At 46.3% G+C, this 12,307-nt stretch overlaps 1 protein-coding gene across 10 annotated transcripts in view; it reads right to left on the reverse strand.

Annotated features, from left to right (window-relative positions):
• Positions 1-12,307, reverse strand: part of HHAT (hedgehog acyltransferase) — a 1,065,929-nt gene that overhangs the window by 256,847 nt on the left and 796,775 nt on the right. For 7 of the 10 annotated variants that reach the window (XM_063918275.1, XM_063918278.1, XM_063918281.1 and 4 more), the window contains one exon: positions 11,827-11,891. The exons of the other annotated variants lie outside the window; for them this stretch is intronic. In XM_063918275.1, coding sequence (XP_063774345.1) covers positions 11,827-11,891 — 65 coding nt within the window. The remainder of the gene's footprint in view (positions 1-11,826; positions 11,892-12,307) is intronic. 10 annotated transcript variants of the gene reach the window in all.

Here is a 12,307-nt window from a genome sequence, read left to right on the forward strand (position 1 = left end):
TGTGCCGCCCTGTCTGTTTACGTGGGCGACTGCCGTGATGTTGTCCCACTGGATCAATACCGGCTGACCTTGAAGCAGAGGTCTTGCTAAGCTTAGAGCATTGTTTTATGTGGAGAGAAGTCTCCAGACTTGATCACACTCCCTGGAAATTTTTTCCCTGTGTGACTGCTCCCCAGCCTCTCCGGCTGGCATCCGTGGTCACCAGGACCCAGTCCTGAATGCCGAATCTGCGGCCCTTTAGTAAATGAGCACTCTGCAGCCACCGCAGAAGAAACACCCTTGTCCTTGGAGACAGGGTTATCCGCTGATGCATCTGAAGATGCGATCCGGACCATTTTTCCAGCAGATCCCACTGAAAAGTTCTTGCGTGAAATCTGCCGAATGGAATCGCTTCGTAAGAAGCCACCATTTTTCCCAGGACCCTTGTGCAATGATGCACTGACACTTTTCCTGGTTTTAGGAGGTTCCTGACTAGCTCGGATAACTCCCTTGCTTTCTTCTCCGGGAGAAACACCCTTTTCTGGACTGTGTCCAGAATCATCCCTAGGAACAGCAAATTGTCGTCGGAAACAGCTGCGGTTTTGGAATATTTAGAATCCACCCATGCTGTCGTAGAACTACTTGAGATAGTGCTACTCCGACCTCCAACTGTTCTCTGGACCTTGCCCTTATCAGGATATCGTCCATTTTCTTTGAAGAAGAATCATCATTTCGGCCATTACCTTGGTAAAGACCCGGGGTGCCGTGGACAATCCAACCGGCATCGTCTGAAACTGATAGTGACAGTTCTGTACCACGAACCTGAGGTACCCTTGGTGAGAAGGGCAAATTGGGACATGGAGGAAGCATCCCTGATGTCCCGGGACACCATTTAGTCCCCTTCTTCCTGGTTCGCTATCACTGCTCTGAGTGACTCCATCTTGATTTGAACCTTTGTATGTAAGTGTTCAAATATTTCAGATTTAGAATAGGTCTCACCGAGCCGTCTGGCTTCAGTACCACAATATAGTGTGGAATAATACCCCTTTCCTTGTTGTAGGAGGAGTACTTTGATTATCACCTGCTGGGAATACAGCTTGTGAATTGTTTCCAATACTGCCTCCCTGTCGGAGGGAGACGTTGGTAAAGCAGACTTCAGGAACCTGCGAGGGGGAGACGTCTCGAATTTCCAATCTGTACCCCTGGGATACTACTTGTAGGATCCAGGGGTCCTGTACGGCCCCAGCGTCATGCTGAGGACTTGGCAGAAGCGGTGGAGGGCTTCTGTTCTTGGGAATGGGCTGCCTGCTGCAGTCTTCTTCCCTTTCCTCTATCCCTGGGCAGATATGACTGGCCTTTTGCCCGCTTGCCCTTATGGGGACGAAAGGACTGAGGCTGAAAAGACGGTGTCTTTTTCTGCTTAGATGTGACTTAGGGTAAAAAAGGTGGATTTTCCAGCTGTTGCCGTGGCCACCAGGTCTGATGGACCGACCCCAAATAACTCCTTCCCTTTATACGGCAATTGCCGTTTGGAATCTGCATCACCTGACCACTGTCGTGTCCATAAACATCTTCTGGCAGATATGGACATCGCACTTATGTGCTCTATAGTCAATAAAATACTGTCCCTGTCAAGGGTATCAATATTTTCAGTCAGGGAATCCGACCAAGCCACCCCAGCGCTGCACATCCAGGCTGATGCGATAGCTGGTCGCAGTATAACACCAGTATGTGTGTATATACTTTTTAGGATATTTTTCAGCCTCCTATCAGCTGGTTTCTTGAGGGCGGCCGTATCTGGAGACGGTAACGCCACTTGTTTTGATAAGCGTGTGAGCGCCTTATCCACCCTAAGGGGTGTTTCCCAACGCGCCCTAACTTCTGGCGGGAAAGGGTATACCGCCAATAATTTTCTATCGGGGGAAACCCACGCATCATCACACACTTCATTTAATTTATCTGATTCAGGAAAAACTACATGTAGTTTTTTCATACCCACATAATACCCTTTTTTGTGGTACTTGTAGTATCAGAAATATGTAACACCTCCTTCATTGCCCTTAACATGTAACGTGTGGCCCTAAAGGAAAATACGTTTGTTTCTTCACCGTCGACACTGGAGTCAGTGTCCGTGTCTATGTCGACCGACTGAGGTAAATGGGCGTTTTAAAGCCCCTGACGGTGTTTGAGACGCCTGGACAGGTACTAATTTGTTTGCCGGCCGTCTCATGTCGTCAACCGACCTTGAAGCGTGTTGACATTATCACGTAATTCCTTAAATAAGCCATCCATTCCGGTGTCGACTCCCTAGAGAGTGACATCACCATTACAGGCAATTGCTCCGCCTCCTCACCAACATCGTCCTCATACATGTCGACACACACGTACCGACACACAGCACACACACAGGGAATGCTCTGATAGAGGACAGGACCCCACTAGCCCTTTGGGGAGACAGAGGGAGAGTTTGCCAGCACACACCAAAACGCTATAATTATACAGGGACAACCTTTATATAAGTGTTTTCCCTTATAGCATCTTAATATATAATCATATCGCCAAATAAGTGCCCCCCCTCTCTGTTTTAACCCTGTTTCTGTAGTGCAGTGCTGGGGAGAGCCTGGGAGCCTTCCCACCAGCAGTTCTGTGAGGGAAAATGGCGCTGTGTGCTGAGGAGATAGGCCCCGCCCCCTATTCCGGCGGGCTCTTCTCCCGGTTTTTCTGAGACCTGGCAGGGGTGAAATACATCCATATAGCCTCAGGGACTATATGTGATGTATTCTTTTTAGCCAGAAAGGTAATCTCATTGCTGCCCAGGGCGCCCCCCCCAGCGCCCTGCACCCTCAGTGACCGCTGGTGTGAAGTGTGCCTGAGCGCAATGGCGCACAGCTGCAGTGCTGTGCGCTACCTCATGAAGACTGAAAAGCCTTCAGCCGCCGGCTTCTGGACCTCTTCTTATTTCGGCATCTGCAAGGGGGTCGGCGGCGAGGCTCCGGTGACCCATCCAGGCTGTACCTGTGATCGTCCCTCTGGAGCTAGTGTCCAGTAGCCTAAGAAGCAAATCCATCCTGCACGCAGGTGAGTTCACTCCTTCTCCCCTAGGTCCCTCGTTGCAGTGAGCCTGTTGCCAGCAGGACTCACTGAAAATAAGAAACCTATCAAAACTTTTACTCTAAGCAGCTCTTTATGAGAGCCACCTAGATTGCACCCTGCTCGGACGGGCACAAAAACCTAACTGAGGCTTGGAGGAGGGTCATAGGGGGAGGAGCCAGTGCACACCACCTGATCCTAAAGCTTTTACTTTTGTGCCCTGTCTCCTGCGGAGCCGCTATTCCCCATGGTCCTGACGGAGTCCCAGCATCCACTAGGACGTCAGAGAAAAGTGTGTATCTTTAAAACCACCCAATTCATTGTTTGATAAATTGGGTGGTTGCATTGCCCACTGAATGTTGTGCACGTCCAATGGGCCGAATCCACGACACAGTAATGCGTTGCGTTGTGAGGCTCATATATACAAAGTAACATTATTGATAATATAAAAATATATATATATATATATATAATAAGAATTTACTTACCGATAATTCTATTTCTCGGAGTCCGTAGTGGATGCTGGGGTTCCTGAAAGGACCATGGGGAATAGCGGCTCCGCAGGAGACAGGGCACAAAAAAGTAAAGCTTTTACCAGATCAGGTGGTGTGCACTGGCTCCTCCCCCTATGACCCTCCTCCAGACTCCAGTTAGGTACTGTGCCCGGACGAGCGTACACAATAAGGGAGGCAATTTGAATCCCGGGTAAGACTCATACCAGCCACACCAATCACACCGTACAACTTGTGATCTAAACCCAGTTAACAGTATGATAACAGAAAGAGCCTCTTAAAGATGGCTCCTTAACAATATAACCCGAATTTGTTAACAATAACTATGTACAGTATTGCAGATAATCCGCACTTGGGATGGGCGCCCAGCATCCACTACGGACTCCGAGAAATAGAATTATCGGTAAGTAAATTCTTATTTTCTCTATCGTCCTAAGTGGATGCTGGGGTTCCTGAAAGGACCATGGGGATTATACCAAAGCTCCCAAACGGGCGGGAGAGTGCGGATGACTCTGCAGCACCGAATGAGAGAATTCCAAGTCCTCTTTTGCCAGGGTATCAAATTTGTAGAATTTTACAAACGTGTTTTCCCCCGACCACGTAGCTGCTCGACAGAATTGTAATGCCGAGACCCCTCGGGCAGCCGCCCAAGATGAGCCCACCTTCCTTGTGGAATGGGCCTTAACAGATTTAGGCTGTGGCAGGCCTGCCACAGAATGAGCAAGTTGAATTGTGTTACAAATCCAACGAGCAATCGTCTGCTTAGAAGCAGGGGCACCCAACTTGTTGGGTGCATATAGTATCAACAGCGAGTCAGATTTTCTGACTTCAGCCGTCCTTGAAATGTATATTTTTAAGGCTCTGACAACGTCCAACAACTTGGAGTCCTCCAAGTCGCCAGTGGCCGCAGGCACCACAATAGGTTGGTTCAGGTGAAACGCTGATACCACCTTAGGGAGAAAATGCGGACGAGTCCTCAGTTCTGCCCTATCCGAATGGAAGATTAGATAAGGGCTTTTATAAGATAAAGCCGCCAATTCAGATACTCTCCTGGCGGAAGCCAGGGCCAGTAACATAGTCACTTTCCATGTGAGATATTTAAAATCCACCTTTTTCAATGGTTCAAACCAATGGGATTTGAGGAAATCTAAAACTACATTTAGATCCCACGGTGCCACCGGAGGCACCACAGGAGGCTGTATATGCAGTACTCCTTTAACAAAAGTCTGTACCTCAGGAACTGAGGCCAATTCTTTTTGGAAGAATATTGACAGGGCCGAAATTTGAACCTTAATAGATCTCAATTTGAGACCCATAGACAATCCTGATTGTAGGAAATGTAGGAAACGACCCAGTTGAAATTCCTCCGTCGGAACACTCCGATCCTCGCACCACGCGACATATTTTCGCCAAATGCGGTGATAATGTTTCGCGGTGACTTCCTTCCTTGCCTTAATCAAGGTAGGAATGACTTCTTCTGGAATGCCTTTCCCTTTTAGGATCTGGCGTTCAACCGCCATGCCGTCAAACTCAGCCGCGGTAAGTCTTGAAAGAGACAGGGACCCTGTTGTAGCAGGTCCCTTCTCAGAAGTAGAGGGCACGGGTCGTCCGTGACCAACTCTTGAAGTTCCGGGTACCAAGTCCTTCTTGGCCAATCCGGAGCCACTAGTATTGTTCTTACTCCTCCTCACCGTATAATCTTCAATACCTTTGGTATGAGAGGCAGAGGAGGAAACACATATACTGATTTGTACACCCAAGGTGTTACCAGTGCGTCCACAGCTATTGCCTGTGGATCTCTTGACCTGGCGCAATACTTGTCCAGTTTCTTGTTGAGGCGAGACGCCATCATGTCTACCATTGGTCTTTCCCAACAGTTTATTAGCATGTGGAAGACTTCTGGATGAAGACCCCCCTCTCCCGGGTGAATATCGTGTCTGCTGAGGAAGTCTGCTTCCCAGTTGTCCACGCCCGGGAAGAACACTGCTGACAGTGCTATTACGTGATTCTCCGCCCAGCGAAGAATCTTGGCAGCTTCTGCCATTGCACTCCTGCTTCTTGTGCCGCCCTGTCTGTTTACATGGGCGACCGCCGTGATGTTGTCCGACTGAATCAACACCGGTTTTCCTTGCAGGAGTGGTTCCGCCTGGCTTAGAGCATTTTAGATTGCTCTTAGTACCAGAATGTTTATGTGAAGAGACTTTTCCAGGTTCGTCCATACCCCCTGGAAGTTTCTTCCTTGTGTGACTGCTCCCCAACCTCTCAGGCTGGCGTCCGTGGTCACCAGGATCAAATCCTGTATGCCGAATCTGCGGCCCTCCAATAGATGAGCCTTTTGCAACCACCACAGAAGATATACCCTTGTCCTTGGCGACAGGGTTATTCGCAGGTGCATCTGAGGATGCGACCCTGACCATTTGTCCAACAGATCCCTTTGGAAAATTCTTGCATGGAATCTGCCGAATGGAATTGCTTCGTAAAAAGCCACCATTTTTCCCAGGACTCTTGTGCATTGATGTACAGACACCTTTCCTGGTTTTAGGAGGTTCCTGACAGGTCGGATAACTCCTTGGCTTTTTCCTCGGGAAGAAAAACCTTTTTCTGAACCGTGTCCAGAATCATCCCTAGGAACAGCAGACGTATCGTCGGAAAACAGCTGCGATTTTTGGAATATTTAGAATCCAGTCGTGCCGTCGAAGAACTACTTTAGATAGTGCTCTTCCGACCTCCAACTGTTCTCTGGAACTTGCCCTTTTTAGGTCGTGCAAGTAAGGGATAATTTAGATGCCTTTTTTCTTTGAAGAAACATCTTTTCGGCCATTACCTTGGTAAAAAGGCCCGGGGTGCCGTGGATAATTCAAACGGCATCGTCTGAAACTGATATTGACAGTTCTGTACCACGAACCAGAGGTACCCTTGATGAGAAGGACAAAATTTGGACATGGAGGTAATCCTTGATGTCCAGGGACACCATATAGTCCCCTTTTTTCCGGTTCGCTATCACTGCTCTGAGTGACTTTATCTCGATTTGAACCTTTTATGTAAGTGTTCAAAACATTTTAGATTTAGACTATGTGTCACCAAGCCGTCTGGCTTCAGTACCACAATATAGTGTGGAAAAATAATACCCTTTTCCTTGTCGTAGGAGGGGTACTTTGATTATCACCTGCTGGATATACCGCTTGTGAATTGTTTCCAATGCTGCCTCCCTGTCGGAGGGAGCCGTTGGTAAAGCAGACTTCAGGAACCTGCGAGGAGAAGATGTCTCGACTCTCCAATCTTTACCCCTGGGATAATACTCGTACGATCTAGGGGTCAACTTGCGAGTGATCCCACTGCGCCCTGAGACTCTTGAGACTACCCCCCCACCTTGAGTCCGCTTGCACGGCCCCAGCGTCATGCTGAGGACTTGGCAGACGCGGTGGAGGGCTTCTTTTCCTGGGAAAGGGCTGCCTGCTGCAGTCTACTTCCCTTACCTCTATGTCTGGGCAGATATGACTGGCCTTTTGCCTGCATGCCCTCATGGGAAAGGAAAGATTGAGGCTGAAAAGACGGTGTCTTTTTTAGCTGAGATGTAACTTGGGGTAAAAAAGGTTGGATTTCCCAGCTGTTGCTGTGGTCCCCAGGTCCGATGGACCGACCCCCAAATAACTCCTTCCCTTTATACAGCAATACTTCCATCTGCCGTATGGGATCTGTATCACCTGACCACTGTCGTGTCCCTGACATCTTCTGGGAGATATGGACAACGCACTTATCTTGATGCCAGAGAGCAAATATCCCTCTGTGCATCTCACATACATATATATAGAATGCATCCTATTAAATGCTCTACATGAATAAAATATTTTCAGTCAGGGAATCCGACCAAGCCAACCCAGCACTGCATCTCCAGGCTGATGGCGATCGCTGGTCGCAGTATAACCACCGTATGTGTGTATATACTTTTTAGGATATTTTTCCAGCTTCCTATCAGCTGGCTCCTTGAGGGCGGCCGTATCTGGAGACGGTAACGCCACTTGATAAGCGTGTGAGCGCCTTATCACCCTAAGGGGTGTTTCCCAACGTACCCTAATTTCTGGCGGGAAAGGGTATAACGCCAATATTTGCTATCGGGGTAACCCTACGCATCATCACACACTTCATTTTATTTTATCTGATTCAGGAAAAACTACAGGTAGTTTTTTCCACTCCCACATAATACCCTTTCTTGTGGTACTTGTAGTATCAGAAACACGTAACACCTCCTTCATTGCCCTTAACGTGTGGCCCTAATGAGAAATACGTTTGTTTATTCACCGTCGACACTGTATTCAGTGTCCGTGTCTGTGTCTGTGTCGACCGACTGAGGTAAATGGGCGTTTTTAAAACCCCTGACGGTGTTTCTGAGACGCCTGGACCGGTCCTAATAGATTGTCGGCCGTCTCATGTCGTCAACCGACCTTGCAGCGTGTTGACATTCTCACGTAATTCTCTAAATAAGCCATCCATTCCGGTGTCGACTCCCTAGAGAGTGACATCACCATTACAGGCAATTTCTCCGCCTCCTCACCAACATCGTCCTCATACATGTCGACACACACGTGCCGACACACAGCACACACACCGGGAATGCTCTGACAGAGGACAGGACCCACTAGCCCTTTGGGGAGACAGAGGGAGAGTCTGCCAGCACACACCAAAAACGCTATAATTATATAGGGACAACCTTATATAAGTGTTTCTCCCTTATAGCATCTTTTATATATATACAATATCGCCAAAATCAGTGCCCCCCCTCTCTGTTTTAACCCTGTTTCTGTAGTGCAGTGCAGGGGAGAGCCTGGGAGCCTTCTCTCCAGCTTTTCTGTGAGAGAAAATGGCGCTGTGTGCTGAGGAGATAGGCCCCGCCCCTTTTACGGCGGGCTCGTCTCCCGCTATTTTTGAAGTTAGGCAGGGGTTAAATATCTCCATATAGCCTCTGTGGGCTATATGTGAGGTATTTTTTGCCTCTAATAAGGTTTTTATTTGCCTCTCAGAGCGCCCCCCCCAGCGCTCTGCACCCTCAGTGACTGTTGTGTGAAGTGTGCTGAGAGGAAAATGGCGCACAGCTGCAGTGCTGTGCGCTACCTTTATGAAGACTCAGGAGTCTTCAGCCGCCGATTTTGGACCTCTTCTCTCTTCAGCGTCTGCAAGGGGGCCGGCGGCGCGGCTCCGGTGACCATCCAGGCTGTACCTGTGATCGTCCCTCTGGAGCTAGTGTCCAGTAGCCAAGCAGCAAATCCACTCTGCACGCAGGTGAGTTCACTACTTCTCCCCTAAGTCCCTCGTTGCAGTGATCCTGTTGCCAGCAGGACTCACTGTAAAGTAAAAAACCTAAGCTAAACTTTCTCTAAGCAGCTCTTTAGGAGAGCCACCTAGATTGCACCCTTCTCGTTCGGGCACAAAATCTAACTGGAGTCTGGAGGAGGGTCATAGGGGGAGGAGCCAGTGCACACCACCTGATCTGGTAAAAGCTTTACTTTTTTGTGCCCTGTCTCCTGCGGAGCCGCTATTCCCCATGGTCCTTTCAGGAACCCCAGCATCCACTTAGGACGATAGAGAAATATATTTATATTAACATAGATAGGAGAGATTAAAAAAAAAAAAAGTACCACAATGCTTTTCAGAATTTCATATCCTGACCCCTAAGCCAGGCAATCGTACATGTACCAATATAATTTGGCTACTAAAATCGCTATCCTTGAGTTTGCTGGTCATATTTCCCTGCACTTTATGGACTAGACTTTACTGCATCACTTGTAATAAGCAATAACTAGATTTTTAATCACATAATTCCTCAGGAAATAAATGAGTTATAGCTATAAAATGCATTATACTACACAACAAAACATGTTGGCAAATTGACTCTGTCTCCAGTATAGCAGCTATTATTTTTACCAACATTTTCTATATTTATGTCTCTTATAGTCAAAGTGCTTTTCCCTATAATACCTGTTTTACATCATCTCTCTTTTAGTTTCTCTCTGTTTCCTTTACAGTCTGTTTCTTCTTTTCAAGTTATGTTTTCGTACACTGCCTTAGTTGTGCTGAAGGGGCTGGGTACGGGATACTAGCAGTCAGGATGCCGGCGGTCAGAATTCCAACACCGGCATTCCAGCTGCCAAAATGCCGACAGGTGTGAGTAATTAAACTAACCCTACTCCTTCGTCTTCCCCCCCCCCCCTACAGCCTAACCTTAACCTCTCACAGCCTACACTCCACACACCCCTCGTAACCCTCAACCTAGTGCCTAACCCTAACCCACCACCCTGCTACCTGACCCTAACCCTCCCCGGCATACTTACATTGGCATACTGTCGGGATTACGGTGACGATCTTTTGACCAGCGTCATCCCGTCTGTTGAGATGCCAACTACATCCCTGCTGAAGAAGTACTTTATTTTTTAAATATATATGGTTTGAATGTGTCCAGCAAACAGCAGGTAACAGTATTGTGGGCGTGCATCAAGCGGTGGGATAAAGGGGTCTATTCACTAAGCCTTGGATGGAGATAGACATAGCAGTTAGGAGCTAATTGGTACTTTATCTCCGTCCACTTTATTTCCATCCAAGGCTTAGTAAATATACCCCAAAATGACAAACTAGTAGTTTACAGTTAAATGGTTGGGTATGTTAGTGAGGAAGGTGGCTGAGGATGTTAATGGGTCATCACTTTTGGGTCACTTGCTATGTAGGCCATTAGGTTTCACTAAGGATTTTCGAAAAATGCCTCCTGGTTATAGTTATATTGTTCCTTATCTTACCACGGTGGAATCAGTATTGGATCCCGGCGGTGATAAGTCCGACGACGGAATCCCGACAGACGGGATCCCGACGGCAAGCACAGCGTGTCCCCTCATGGGCTTGCTGTGCTTGCCACACTTCGGGCCCGGTGGCGAGCTTCGCCCGCTACACTAATTTATTCCCCCTCGGGGGGTGGCATGGACCCGGTCGAGATTCTGACCACCTGGTTTCCCTTGGGTATTGGGATTCCGGCATCGGGATCCTGACAGCCGGGAAACCAACTGCTTCCCACCACGGCCTCTGTAGATTGGTGCTAATGAAAGGTTGGATGCAAATCTGAATGAGTAACCAAAAAACACCTTTACTAATTAACAGCTACATTATACTGTATTTAATGACTTTGATACCTCCAGTGTCAGTGATGTCAGTAACTGAAAGTTCTGACATCTACTGAGCATGTACATCACAGATATCTTACAGGATATTATATAAGATAAAGTATATTTTCTAGCACGATTTAATCACATGAAAAACAAGAAGCCATAAAGAATTAATAATAAAGCTATTTCATTTTGCTCTTTGTTTTCCTTTAACAAGTTTGCCTAAATAAAATGTTCTAACCTGTAACAACTTGGTGAATATAGCTGAAGGAAAAATTCATAAGTAGTTTAAACCTCTTGAATATTTTATATTATAATTGTAGTCATGTACGTCACGCACTAAATTTAAAACCTTGTTTAACACAAACCACTATAATTGTCATGCTTTACCACACATCTGAAGTTGAGCTTTACGCTTTCAAAGAGTCATCAAAAATTTTATAAATTTCAATAATAAAACACAGTAGGCAAGAAAAATTATTGCCACAGGTTTTGGAGGTTAAAAACAAGGCTTAGGTGAAATAAATATCCTCAAGACAACAAGACATGTATTACTGTAATAATTATATATAACACACACAAAATAAATAAATACATTTTATATATATATATATACAAACACACAAGGTAGTGGGAAGGTGCCAGCATCAAGTGGGGCTTCATGGTGAATGAAGAGGGATACACTCATCACATTTTGAAGAGTTACTGTACATCACTTTATTAAAAGAGAAGACTAAAAACATCTAAATCCAAAGTTTCACAAGGACCAAGTGACTTTATTTGCCAGACTGATGAGTGCACCCCTCTTCTTTTCTTTTTGTATTTTGTGATCTTTTTGTTCAATTTGGAGTGGCACACCAGCCGGTGTAATATAAATGAAGGTGTGAACTTATTCAGATACATAATATAGATTTGCAGAAATAACAGTGTTTTACTCAGGCATCATCAGCAGAAAACCAATGTTATGATCCAATATAGGGACAATTGTCAAGGCACAAGATAAGAGAATAACACGCCACATATAAATACTTCATGCAACTATAGTAAACCACTCTCACCAATTACAAACATTGGCACTCTAATTCGAAACCGCTCCTCACCTTTCTGGGGGAAATGATGGCTCCCGATTGGAGCAATTCAATTGTTATTCCATTCGCACAGCCACCTAAGAGGGGGAGTGTGGCCCAGAACAACAGTGTTACCTCTTACCTCTCTAAGCTGCTGTTGCCCAGCTCCCAGCTGCCCAGGTGACATTTTATTGATAAATTATTGTGGTAAATGACATGAGTGATACTGATTAATAATTCCCAAACCCTTGAATAGTCATCAGATTACTGAACAATCATGGGCGGGAGAGCATGAAAACCCCCAATGTATTATAAGGTGATGACTCTTGTAATTATGTAATACAATAATTACTATGTTTACTAAAACATGATGTCCTTCCGTTAATGCCTGGGAAATCCAGTGGATAGGTTGGAAAGCTAAACGGCTGTTGTTTATGTTAATCTTAATAATTTATAATCATTAGCAAGCTATCAAAACATTAAACAGGTTACTAATAAAAGAGTGCTTAGCCTG

The sequence above is a fragment of the Pseudophryne corroboree genome, chromosome 4 (genome assembly GCF_028390025.1).
Source record: "Pseudophryne corroboree isolate aPseCor3 chromosome 4, aPseCor3.hap2, whole genome shotgun sequence".
Lineage (NCBI taxonomy): Eukaryota > Metazoa > Chordata > Amphibia > Anura > Myobatrachidae > Pseudophryne > Pseudophryne corroboree.